This window comes from Orycteropus afer, unplaced genomic scaffold, assembly GCF_000298275.1.
Source record: "Orycteropus afer afer isolate SDZICR_OR568_19922 unplaced genomic scaffold, OryAfe1.0 scaffold00095, whole genome shotgun sequence".
NCBI classification, from domain to species: Eukaryota; Metazoa; Chordata; class Mammalia; order Tubulidentata; family Orycteropodidae; genus Orycteropus; species Orycteropus afer.
In genome coordinates this window covers 6527644-6541657 of record NW_006921682.1, presented here as the reverse complement: position 1 = coordinate 6541657, position 14014 = coordinate 6527644, and the positions used below count along the sequence as shown (strand labels likewise).

At 37.4% G+C, this 14014-nt stretch overlaps 1 protein-coding gene across 1 annotated transcript in view; it reads left to right on the top strand.

The window, feature by feature from the left end:
• WRN (WRN RecQ like helicase) overlaps positions 1-14014 on the top strand; it is a 273170-nt gene that overhangs the window by 11944 nt on the left and 247212 nt on the right. The window contains exons 3-6 of the mRNA XM_042781199.1: positions 8506-8651; positions 9134-9282; positions 10034-10183; positions 11754-11823. Coding sequence (XP_042637133.1) covers positions 8506-8651; positions 9134-9282; positions 10034-10183; positions 11754-11823 — 515 coding nt within the window. The remainder of the gene's footprint in view (positions 1-8505; positions 8652-9133; positions 9283-10033; positions 10184-11753; positions 11824-14014) is intronic.

Genomic DNA, 14014 nt, shown 5'->3' with positions numbered 1-14014 from the left:
GCTGCCAGATCTCAGCTCCGTATGTCTCCTTTTTTGGTATTTTCACGCAAATTCTTCTGCTAGTTGGGGTTTAGTCCACTTGCATATCCTTCCCTTCAAGGCTCAGGGGTCCAGGATTATCTTCTGTTTGTGTTCATTGTTTTCCCTTTTCTTTGTTGAAGAGGGTCTGTGCAGTCTTTCTGCCTTGTCCGCCATCTTGCTGGAACTCCCATTTTGTTGTTGTATTTTCTTGCAAAATTGTTCTAGCGTTTTATCTGTTTTTTTTTTTTTTTTCTTTTTCTTAATTGTGTTAGTGTTTTCCTTGATCTGTCTCTCCATCCTTTGAAGGTACCTAAATATAATTTTTTGGAATTCCTTATCAGGGAGTTCCAATGCTGCTTCTTCCTTAGGGCTGTGGTCTGGTCTGTATCCTGGTCCCTTGTTTCTACCCCTTTATCTTGCTTCTTTGTGTGTAATGTCGTGCTCTGTTGTCTTTGAGACATTCTGGTGTTGTATTTAGATCTCTGCTAACTGTGAAGAGCAGTTAATGGTGAGTCAGGCTCTTCTTGGTGGTCATTTTTTGTTGGCCAGTTTGTGGAAAAGGAAGTGGTGGGTCTCACTCTGTAAGTGGAGCTGCAGGAGGTGCGGGTGTGGTTGTATTATATGGGCATGTTTGCTGTCTCTCACTCAGTTAGAGAAAAATAATGATGGAAAAGCAAATGGACATAAAACACACTGCATAAACACAGAGGAGCAATCACCAAAAAAAGAGAAAAGATAAGAAACAGCAACAAGCAACCCTCCCCACCCCACATATAATATCTGGGGAAGGAGCAATAAGAGAAAAGAGGTATAGAGTAGGAGAATAATGAAGGAAAAAATGGGAAAAATGCAAAAAGAAAACTAGGAAATGGGGTTAACCACATGAAAGAAAAAAAAATGGTAAACAGGAACAGGGAAGAGAGAAAAAGCTGAAAACTAGTACCTGGGAAGGGAAGAATAAAGAATGAAAAGGAAGAGAAAGAAATAGTAACAATTTTAAAACAGACAAAAACAAAAAAACTAAAAAAGAAAAAATCTGGGCAGGGCTGGGCACCCAGGCTCTTTCTGAGCACACAGACTGGAATGGAATTTGGGCCAGCCCAGAAAGTGGGTGGGAGTGATGGATGGCAGCACCTCCATTCACCAAGAGGGTGTGAGGTCTGAGAGTAACAAGGGGAATATCGCACCTTTCCAGTCCTTGGTGTTCGAATGTCCTTGAAGTTCCTGGCAAGTGGAGCCTATACTTAGGTCCCTGGAACCTGGGAGAACGTGTAGCTTTAAATTTCCAAAACAGTCAAACCGCTTGTAAACATTCAAAGTGCCTGTGCCTCCTGACAGGTAAAAGTCCACAGCTCAGCCCGTCTCCTTCTTCGCTGCTTCCCCTTTTATTCACCAGTGAAGTCCTCCATGCAGCCCCTGGCTAGCATGGCTCAGTTTTAGGTTAATTTTTAAGTCCTAACAGCAGTTGGCAGTAACCTAGCTGTTCGTGCAGTTAGGATCACTGCTAAGCCACAGCTGTTTATGTCTCCTTTTTAGGTGTTTTCATGGAGCTCTGGTAGTGTAGTGCCTAAAGCACTTGGCTGCTAACCAGAAGGCTGGCGGTTCAAACCCCTCAGTCCCTTCTTGGAAGGAAGGTTGGGCAATCTACTTCCCTAGTGATACTGCCTCGGAAACCCAAGGAAGGGTCGCCGTGAGGTTGGGCCGACTCGTTGGCAAATAACAACAATACCAGTTGGCAGCATCCCAACTGCTCGTGCAGTTAGGATCACTGCTAAGCTGCAGCTCCTTATGTCTCCTTTTTTGGTGTTTTCATGTAGGTTTTTCAATTAGTTGGAGTTTAGTCTACTTTTCTATCCTTCCTTTCAAAGGTCAAGGCTCCAGGATTGTCTTCTGTATCTTTGTTAATTGATTCCCCTTTTCTTTGTTGAAGAGGGTCTATGCAGTTTGTCTGCTTATTCGGCTATCTTACCGGAACCTCCCAGTTCTTTCTTTCTTTCTATCTATCTATCTATCTACCTGTCTATCTTTTCTGTTTTAATTCTCATCATATTCATGTTTTCTTTTAAATCTTTGAGTATTTGAGCTTATTTATAGTAACTGTTTTCATGTCCTTATGTACTAATCCCACTATCTAGGTTTTTCAATTTTTTACTATTGAGTAATTTTTTTTTTTCCTGGCTATGAGTAACATTGTCTTGCTTCCTTGTATGTCAGACAATATTTAGTTGGATATTGTGATTTTTATCTTTTGAGTGTTAGATTTTGTTATCATTTTTCAAAGAAAGGGATTTTGTTCTATCAAGGTATTAAGTTACTTAAAGATCAGCTTTATTTTTTTTTGTTGTTGGTGTTTTTAAATTATTTTATTATGGTAAAAATATATATAACAAAACATTTACCAGTCTAACATTTTTTACATGTACAGTCCAGTGACACTGATTATGTTTATTGTGTTGTGTAAACATCACCACTCTCTGTTCCCAAATTATTCTACCACCATTGACAGAAGGTACCACCCAAGCAATGACTCTTTTTCCTTCCCTTCCATCCTGATAACTACTAATTAATACATTTTGGTCTCTATACATTTGCCTATTCTGTTGTTGTTGTTGTTATCTGCCATCGAGTCAGACTCAACTCATAGCGACCCCCTCCTTGGGTTTCTGAGGCAATATCTCTACAGAAGTAGGATTGCCCAACCTTCCTTCTGAGGACTGGCCGATGGGTTTGAACCGCCAGTCTTTCTGATTAGCAGTCAAGTGCCTTAGGCACTATGCTACCAGAGCTCCTTTGCCTATTGTAGATATCTAAATTGGCTATTCTAGATATTTCATATAAATTGGATCATACAATATTTGTTCTTTTGTGATTAACTTATTTCACCCAGAATAACGTTTTCAAGGTTTATCCATGTTGTGGCATGTATAAAGACTTTGCTTCTCTTTGTGGCTGTGTAATATTCTACTCTATGAATATGTTGTTGTTGTTGTTGTTATGTGCCGTCGAGTCAAACCTGACTCATAGCGACCCCTCCTTGGGTTTCTGAGGCAGTATCACTACGGAAGTAGGATTGCCCAACCTTCCTTCCGAGGAGTGGCTGGTGGGTTTGAACCGCCAGCCGTCTGGTTAGCAGGAAAGTGTCTTAGCCACTATGCTACCAGAGCTCCTACTCTATGAATATACCACATTTTATTAATTTATTCATCTGTTGATAGACATTTAGATTTTCCCCACCCTTTCACTATTGTGAATAGTGCTGCTGCAGTGATCATTGGTTTCTGTTTGTGTTCCTGCTTTCAGTTCTTCTGTAAAGTTGATAGCCTTGGAAATCTTATGGGGCTGTTATACTCTGTCCTTCAGGGTGGCTATGAGTGGGAAACAACTCCACAGCAGTAGGTTTGTTTTTTAGGTTGTAATGGCTAACTGAATGGTGCACCTGGGTGATGCAAATATTAGGTGCTTAAACCCACCCAGAGGCACCAGGCAAGACAGGCCTGGTGATTTGCTTTCATAAGATCATAGCCTTGAAAACCTTGTGGAGCACACATTGGATCACCATGTGTCAGTATTGACTCAGTGGCAATTACCAGCAACAGTGGCTAATGATGTTGAGCATCTTTTCAGGTGTTTGTTGCTCATTTATATATCTTTAGTGAAATGTCCATTGAAGTCCATTGCCCATTTTTCTAATATATTTTTTAATTATGTTGTTGTTGAGAATATACACAGCAGAATATGCACGAATTCAGCAATATCTACATGTACAATTTAGTGACATTGATTACATTCTTCAAGTTGTGCAACCATTCTTTCCTTCCTTTTCCATGTTGTTCCTCTCTCATTAACATAAACTCACTGCGGCCTAAATTTCCTGTGTAATCTTCCTAGTTACTTCCGTGAATTTGATCCCACATAGACAGTCCTTAAAAGAGGATAATCCTTACTGGAGGCTGTAGTCTTTGATCTTCATCATTAATTTCTTCAGGTCCTCTTCACTTTCAGGAAGAAACGTTGTGTCATCTGCATATCACAGATTGTTAATGAATCTTCCTCTAATCCTGATGCCACATTCTTCTTCATATAGTCCAGTTGCTTGGATTATATACTCAGCATGCAGAGTGAATAAATACAGTGAAAGGATACAACTCTAACACACAGTTTTCCTGATCTTGAACTATGCAGTAGCCCCTTGTTCTGTTTGAATGACTACTTCTTGGTTTATCTACAGATTCTTCATAAGCATAATTTAAATGTTCTGGAATTCCTGTACTTTATAATATTATCCATAATTTACTTATTGATGAATCATTTACTTATTGATAAAGATCAAAAACTACAGCCTTCAGTATGGTTTACATCTCAACAGAAAGAAAACTAAAGTCCTTACAACTGGGCCAGTAAGCAGCATCACAATAAAAGGAGAAAAGATTAAAGTTGTCAGGGATTTCCTTTTAGTTGGATCCACAATCAAGTCCCATGGAAGTAACAGTCAAGAAAGCAGATGATATGTTGCACTAGGTAAATCTGCTGCAAAAGACCTCTTTAAAGTGTTAAAAGAGCAAAGATGCCCCTTTGAAGACTGAGGTGCACCTGACCTAAGTAGGATATTTTTAATAGCCTCATATTCATAGGAAAGCTGGATAATGAGTAAGGAAGACCAAAGAAGAACCCATGCATTTGAATTGTGGTATTGGCAAAGAATATTGAAAGTACCATGGACTGTTAGAACAACGAATCAATCTGTCTTGAAAGAAGTACAGCTGGAATGCTTCTTAGAAGCAAGAATGGTCAGGCTTCGTCTCACCTCCTTTGGTCATTTTGTCAGAAGGGACCAGTTCCTGGAGGATATCATGCTTGGTAAAGTAGAGGGTCAGTGAAAATGGGGAAGACCTTCAAGGAGGTGGATTGACACAGTGGCTGCAACAATGGACTCTAGCACAGCAAAGAATGTGAGGGGGGTGCAGGTCCGGGCAGTGTTTTGTGCTGTTGTTGTACATAATGTTACTATGAGCTAGAACCCACTCAGTGGTACCTAACAACAGAAGAGAATGCTCAAGGCAGACATTCTTACTAGTTAAGGTAATTTTTTTGTTTGGTTTTAAGAAGTCTTCAGGGGATATATTTGGTTTAAGGTTTTAAAGTTTAAATATTGTCTTAAGGCAGTAGTTTCAGGGGTTCATCGAGCTTCCATGGCTCCAGAAAATCTGGATTCCATGAAGATACAAAATTCTGATCTGCATTTTCCCCCTTTTGAATAGGATTCTTTTATAGAATCTTTAGTTGTTCATGGAAGCAATTTTATTTCTTCTTCCTAGTCCTGAGTCTCATTTTTCCTTTGTTGCTCTTGGCAAAAGAAGACTAACTGTTGTCCCTTGAATGGCTGTTTGCAAACTTTTAAGACCCCAGACCCTGTGCAAGGAACTAGGATGTAGGCAGAAGCACTGAACACGTTATTAGGCCAGTTTACTGAGATGTCTCATGAAACCATGACATCAAACTAAAAATGCCATGAAGTTTTTGGTTGTATATAGCTATCAAACCACTTTTGCCAGTTCAACCTTTTATAGGTGTACAACTTAACTGACAGCAATTACATTAATCCTTTTACCTGTTTTTCAATTGGGTTGTCTTTTTGTTGTTAAGTTGCAGCTTTATTTTTGGATGTTTGTTTTCAGGCTTTGTTAGGGGCAGATCTAGGGTAGCCTTTACTCTTGAAGTGATTTAACTCTGTAAGAAGGTGTGACCCATCTGGAGTATTTCTGACTGACTGCCCAGGTGATCAACGAGAACCACTACTTTGACCTTTTAGAACTCTCATGCCTCTAATCCCTATGTGAGCTCTAGGAATAGTTAAATTTACAATTCCTTGTTCTGCTTTGCCCACCCTTACAGAATTTCACCCTATGCTTTCATGTTGTACTATTAAACAAAGGCTTAACGGTACTCCTATCGAAATCTCTGGAGCTCTGCTGCCTACCTCCAGAACTCTGCCTAACAACTTTCAGATTCTCTGGAGTCTGTTATCTGTCCTTACCTCATATGATAATGCCACGTTCTACTTGGAATTCTTTTCCCTGTTGTGCTGTCTGGAACGTGCTCCTGACAGAAAGGGCAGTTGTAGGGCTCACTTTTTTTTTTCATGTTTCAGAGATCATGTTTAGTCCCTGTTATTTCATCTTGGTCTGAAATAGCACTTGACTGTCTTTTATTATTTAAGTACATTTTAAATATTTTAAGATAGTAAAATAAGAAAATATGAACAATGGTCGATAATTTATCAAACAGCTATATACGTACCACCTAGCTTTATCAAATCTTAACATTCTTTTTTTTTTTTTTTAATTTTGTTGAGGACTAAAACAATAAAATATAGCTAAACCTCCAAATACACCCTTTCTGATCTTCCCCTTGTATTCCTTTGAAATAACTTTTATCAAGTGTTTGGTGTTTTAACAGTCTTTCATGTGATTTTTATAAATTAGTTCATAATTTTACATCTGGAAATATATATTATTTCACTCATTTAAAAATTTATAAAAAATACAGTTGAATTCTATATATAATTCTACCACTTATCTTTTTCACTCAACATTGTTTTTGAGAACTTTTCTTGACATACGTAATTCTGTTTCTTCTAACTTTTATGTAATAGTCTGTTGTTTCAGTATACCCCCATTTATCTATTCCCTTATTGATGAAAATTTAGTTGACTTCCAGTTTTTTGCCAGTAGGAACAGTATTACAATGAACATTCTTAAACATGTTTATCTCTTTGAGCACATATGAGAGTTTCATATATTTATGGGTAAAAATTGCTGTCATAGTATTTATGTATCTTTAGCTAGATATATTCAATGCTTTTTCCAAAGATTTTACCAATATATATTTTACCAGTGTTTGAGTGATCCAACCAATATATATATCCTTGTCAACACTTGATATTTCAGTTATTGATATTGATATCACTACATATTGATAACTTAGATGTATGTGTCAGAGACATTAATTTTTACCAATTCCATATATATGAAATCGCATAAATTTAATTTGTATTTTCCTGGTTTTAGGGAGATTTAGTGTCTTCACCTATTTATTTGAATTTATTGACTATTTGTATTTATATTTTTGAATGGCCTGTTATGTTTTTCCTACTGGGTTATTTGTCTCTTTCTTACTGTTTTTGGAGGCTATTCATTATCAGTTATATGTGTCATAGATATCTTTCACTAATCTGGGCTTGTCTTTTAACTTTTTGAATGATATCTTTAGTTATACAGAAGTTTAAAATTAAAAAAATATATGTATTTTTTTCTGTTGTTGAGAATACATGTTCACAGTAGAACATACACCAATGGTTTCTTCATGTACAATTTAGTCACATTGATTACATTCAAGTTGTGTAATTGTTCACACCCTCCTTTCCAAATTCTTCTTCTCTCATTAACATGAACTTACTGCTAACTTTCCTATCTAATCTTTCAGTTTGCTGTTGTCAAGGTGATCCCGTATAGATAGTTTTTTTTTTTCTTTAAGTTTTCATTGTGATTTGGGTGAAAGTTTCCAGAGCAAATTCATTTTCCATTCTACAGTTCATACACATTTTATTTTATGACACTGATTGCAATCCTTACAATGTAACACTTCCTCTCTGACTTTATCTTTTCCCTGTGTCCTTCTTTCCTGTGCATTCCTGCCTTCTGAGCATTCTTCCTATTCAAATGCTACTCTGTGATCTCCCATGGTTCATTGCTCTAAGGCATGAACTTCCCTAGTGTAATTGTTCACCTCATAGACCTGTCTATTGTTGGGCTGAAGGTTAAGCCATGGGAGTGAGTTCAATTCCATGTCTGAAGGGTGACTAGGAGCCATACTCTCAGGAGTTTCACTAGTCCCTGTCAGACCTATAAGCCTTGTCTTTTTATGATTTTGAGTTTAGTTCCACATTTTTCTCCCACTCTGTCCAGGATCTCCAATCTTGATCCCTTTCTGAATAGTTGGCAGTGGTAGCCAGGCACCATCTAGTTATTCTGGTCTCAGGGTTGTGTAGGCTGAGGTTCCCATGGTCCTCTAATCCTTTGGACTAATTGTTTTCATGCATCTTTGATTGTTTTGCTCTTCTTTGCTCCACATGAAGAGAGAGACCAGTAGCTGTACCAGGTACCAAAAAATCCAAACTCACTGCCGTGGAGTCAGATCTGACTCATAGTGACCCCTCTTTGGGTTTCCAAGGTGGTATCACTACAGAAGTAGATTTCCCAACCTTCCTTCTTAGGAGTGGCTGGTGGCTTTGAACTGCCAACCTTCTGGTTAGCAGTCAAATGCCTTAGGTACTACGCCACCAGAACTCCTGTTGTACCATATACATATAGATAGTTCTTAAAAAAGCACAGTCATCAAGGCAGACATTCTTTACTAATTAAGCTAAACTGTTGTTGAGAAGTTTAATTTTAATATTATTAATTTAGCCTATTTTTCTTCCTTTAGCATGAATCTATCCGATGGAGATGTGATAGGATTTGACATGGAATGGCCACCTGTGTACAATAAAGGGAAACTAGGCAGAGTTGCTCTAATTCAGTTATGTGTGTCAGAGAGCAAATGTTACTTGTTTCATATTTCTTCTATGTCAGGTTGGTATTTCTTTGTTTTATTTTTGTGTGATCAATAATTTTATCTGTCAACTTTTCCCCTAGAATGTAAGCTTTCTTAACTGCTGACACTTCTGTTATCACTCTATATTTATTTAAATATTTATATTCCATTTGATTCACTCACATCTCCTGTTATATTTAATTTCAGCAACATCCCTGCCAGGCATATGAGATTGACACTATTCCTATTTGAAAGAGGAGAGAACTAAAATTTAGAGGGGCTAATAACCGAGAATAAATTGCTAGTATTAGTGTAGGTGGCATTCATACCAGTTCTTTTTTCTTGTCGTGTATCAATTACATTGTGCTTCAGGTTAGAGAAGAAATACTCAAGGTGAATGTGTATTTTAATGTAAATTTAACACAAGTAAATTTAAATACAAACTTTTTATGTATAAGAAGTAGAAAATAAATCCATTGTACTTGATCAAACCTGTTGGAATAACAATAAAATATTTTAGTTTTCCCCCAGGGATTAAAAATGTTACTTGAAAATGAGGCAATTAAAAAGGCAGGCATAGGAATTGAAGGAGATCAGTGGAAACTTCTACGTGACTTTGACATTAAATTGAAGAGTTTTGTGGAACTGACAGATGTTGCCAATGAAAAGGTAGAGTATACATATTTTTTTCCATAAATAATTTTGTGCTTCACAGAATGTCCATTCTATCTGAATATTAGATTTTTTTTTTGAAAAAATAATCTAGATTATGGCTTGGTAACACAAAAAATGTTCCAAATTAGTATTCTGTAATGAAAACCTGCAGTTCTAATCCATTGTTTTGGCATACAATTTAAGTACTCTACTCTCTCATTTCTTGTTGCGCTTTTTACTTTGTTTCACTTATTTGCATATTTTAAATATTATATTTCAAGTTCTTCTCTATAATCCATTTATATCAGTAATAACTTTTTAATTTTAATTTTTTTGGGGGGAGAGCATAGGCTAACTCTTGTTGTATAATGGTTTTAGCAGAAGTTTGACCATCAATCAGTTCCATCATCTGTATTTCACATATTTTATTAATGCAGCCATTAAGTTAAATCCTAATATTTAGCCAGGTACTCATTTGACTGGGAAGTTGGAAGCTTATTAACTATTCAACTTTTTCCATAAATAATACTTTTATAGTCCACGAATTTTAATACTTAATGTCAGGGGAATTCCGGAATGACATTCTTATAACGTGGGCTACCAAAAAGGTTTTAAGTGACAGTGAATGTATTGAGGAATATCTCTGGGTTAAATTTTGGTAAAATATTTCCAGTTTTATTTGTAGCATGGTTATTTGGCTGTATTTAGGAACATAAGAAAATAGGAGAAAATAATTTTGTCATGTTGATTTTTTCATTACTTCTAGCTGAAATGTACAGAGACCTGGAGCCTCAATGGTCTGGTTAAACACCTCTTAAGCAAACAGCTTCTGAAAGACAAGTCTATCCGCTGTAGCAATTGGAGTAATTTTCCTCTCACTGAGGACCAGAAACTGTATGCAGCTACTGATGCTTATGTATGTACTTAAAGGTCTTTGGTCTGTCATATATTTTTTTAAACATTATTATAAATTCTTTCAGAAAAATTTTATTATGTTAGTGGCAGATATTCAACTAAAATATTTTAAAGTAGTTTGACATTAAGAATTCTTAAGAAGAAATTAGGTGACACTATTAATACTCAATATTAATTTGCAAGTACCAATCAATAGATTATTCAGTGCTAGTTATTTTCATCTTCATGTAGTCAAAATAATATCCAATTTTGTATGCAGGAAATGTTAACTCTCTAAAAACATGAAAGGCTAATAATTAGTCCAGGGTGGGCAAGCACAAATGGCATTAATGATGTATTTGATTTATAAATAACTTAAGAATAAAAATAATTACAAGACAGTTTATATATTCAAACTAGCTTTATTTCCTATATTTATATTTAAAATGTGGTAAAAATTAGAAAAATGACCTCCAAATTTAGCTTGCCACTGCTGTTAGATACATTTCATATATAACATATTTGTATTAGATGAAATTTGTATTTATATGTAGCACTATTTGGTATTTTTTCTTATGGAATATATTTTATGCCTCAGTGGGTTTCTTTTCCCCTAATTCTTAAACTTACTTGTAATGACTATCTTGTTTCACATTTTGCACCTTTTTTTAGGAATGGAAACTCTTTTGTCTTGCAACTTGAAAAAAAATTATTTTTCTCAAGGAAATAAGGCAATGATTTCCTTTATGTCTCTTTAAAAATCATAAAAGTTATTAATACTAATGTAGGTCCTCTAGCTTCTTTTTTCAAATGAAATATCAACATGAGTTGATTATTCCTGTTAATAGTACCCAGGAGGAGGACTGTTCATATCCAGAATGACACTCTCAACTGATATAATGAAGTGGGGGAGGTGCGTACCTATAGTCCAAACAGACTTTTACTTGAAGTTATCTTGTTCACCATTGCTGTCAAGTCGATTCTGACTCATAGCAACCCTATAGCACAGAGTAGAACTGCCCTTAGGGTCTCCAAGGAAGGACCCCTAGTGGCTCAGTGGAGAGCTCAGTGCTAACTGTAGGGTCAGTGGTTTGAACTCACCATCTGCTACACAGGAGAAAGAAGTGGCAGTCTGTGTTCTTAAAGATTACATCCTTAGGAACCCCGTGGGGCAGTTCTACTCTTTTTTATGTGGTTCGTGTGAGTCAGAATCAACTCGATGGCAGTGGATTTGGGTTTTTTGGTTTAGTCTACTGATACTTGTTAGATTCCCGTTATAAGTTATTGATTTAGGTACTTGCTTTATAATTTTGAGTATTAAAAAGTAAAAATTTATATTTTTAAATGTTAGGCAGTTTAGTTTCTCAATTCCCACAATTGATGTGATTAAATGAAGATACATAGATCTTTGGATAATAGATATATAGATATCAATTATAGATCTTTGCCTAATATATAGATTTTTGCATGATAGGTTTGATTCAGCTTTTTGGATGCTTTGGGAATTATTCTCTTTTAATTTTCTGAAGATGGAACAGAGAGTTTTATTTCAGTTGTCTTTAGCAATCTCTTTTTGTTTTTCTACCATATAGGCTGGTCTCATCATTTTTCAAAAATTAGAAAATTTGGGTGATGATGTGCAAATGTTTACTTTAAATAAAGGTAAGTAATGATGTTAAATACATGATAATATAAATTTCTTCATTTGTGAGGTTTGTTTCCAAAAAGACAATATTTACACATTTCCAAAGTGTTTTTTAATATCATTGTAACTTCTTGAGTGTCTGATCAGTGTTGACATTAGGATAAAATCTGTCTGACCAAAGATTAGGGTTTTAGGCATGTTACTGATGCAGAGCAGGACTTAGTACTTCCACTTTGTGGCATTGCTGTTTATTAGGCTTCTAGAGTTGAGACTTTGTAACTTTGATAACATCAGTGATGAAACAACCTATTTCCTAGTCTGAGATTATACATCCTTGCCATAAATAGTTAAAGTATATAAGATGCTTTATAGAGGACTGGTTTAAATTTCTGAATTTTCTTCAATGTTGGAAAATTCTGCTATTTGGTCTCCAAAAAAAGATGACCAATTCATTCAGCTTCAATGCCTTTCTCATGTCTTGAGAGGTCAGTAATAGCAAAAAGAGCCATGTAGTAGATGGGAAGAACACTTGCTTTGGAATCACGTAGACCAAGAGTGGCATCTCAGTCATGTGACCTGGGATGTTTCCTCATACATGGAAGCTGGATAATAACATGACATCTTTTTTATAGAATAATTGTGAGCATTAGAAAGGGTAAGATATTCGAAGCTCTTACGTATGGTAAAGGAGCTCTGGTGGCATAGTGGGTAAGGCATTTGGCTACTAAACCAGAAGGTTGATAGTCCAAACCCAGCAGCTGCTCTGTGGGAGGAAGATGAGGCAATCTGCTTCTGTAAAGATTTATAGCCTTGGAAACCCAATAGAGGTCTCTATGAGTCAGAATAAATTTGATGGCAGTAAGTTTGTTTTTTTGTTGGTGGGTATGATACTCTATGTATGTATGTGTGTATGAGGGACTGGAACAGAGTGAGGAGTCAGCTGCAGGGATCCAGGTGAGGAGAGGGAACCCAAGCCACACCCCACAAGCAGCAAGGTGGGAATGTAGGAGAAAGAAGAGGAAAAAGGCCAGGGGACCGGGACAGAGTGAGGAGTTAGCCGCAGGGATCCAAGTGAGGAGAAGGAACCAAGGCCCTGCACCAAAGCAGCAAGGTGGGAAAGTGGGAAAAAGAAGAGTAAAAGGCCAGGGAGACTGGGACAGAGTGAGGAATCAGTGGCAGGGATCCAGGTGAGGAGAGGGAACCCAGGCCATGCCCCAAAGTGGCAAGGCAGAAAAACAGGAGAAAGGAGAGGAAAAAGGCCAGGGGATGGGGACAGAGTAAGGAGTTAGCCACAGGGATCCAGGTGAGAAGAGGGAACCCAGGCCATGTCCCAAAGCAGCAAGGTAGTAAAGCGGGGAAAGGACAGAAAAGGCCAGGGGGACTGGGACAGAGCGAGGAGTCAGCCGCAGATATCCAGGTGAGGAGAGGGAACCCAGACCACACCTCACAAGCAGCAAGGCGGGAAAGTGGGAGAAAGGAGAGGAAAGGCCAGGGGTGACCAGGACAGAGTGAGGAGTCAGCTGCAGGGATCCAGGTCAGGGTGGTTGGAGAGGTTTCCAACAACTAAGGGAGACAAACTTGTCTGTCGGTTTGTCCTACTGTGGTGACGTGTTGCTGTGAGTCTTGAGGCTGTGCCACCAGTGTTTTAAACCCAGCGGGGTGCACATAGTGCACAGGTATCAGCCTGGCTTGCAGACTGAGACAGATGAGGAAGAAGGAAGAGGCCATCCACTTCTCAAAGAATTGTCCAGGGAATACCTTATGAAAAGCAAAGAAACACTGCCTGATACATTACTGCACAACTTTATGAATAGTCTGCAAACATTGTCCAATACAGAGGAAGAGGATGAGTCACTTAGGTTGGAGGGGTCTCAAAATAGGACTGAGAAAGAGCTGCATCATCAGAGTAAAACCAGCCTTACTCATATGGATAAGGTAAGGCTTTCGAGACCTCCATTTGCTGATGTGGCACCACTCAAATTGAGGAGAAACAGCTGCAAACATCCATTAATTATCAAAACATGGAATGTATGAAGTATGAATCTAGGAAAATTGAAAGTTGTCAAAAACTAAATAGAATGCATAAAGATTGATATCCTAGTCATTAGTGAGCTGAAATGGACTGGTTTTGGCCATTTTGAATCAGACAACCATATTATCTACTATGCCGGGAATGACAGTTTGAAGAGGAATGGCGTGGCATTCATC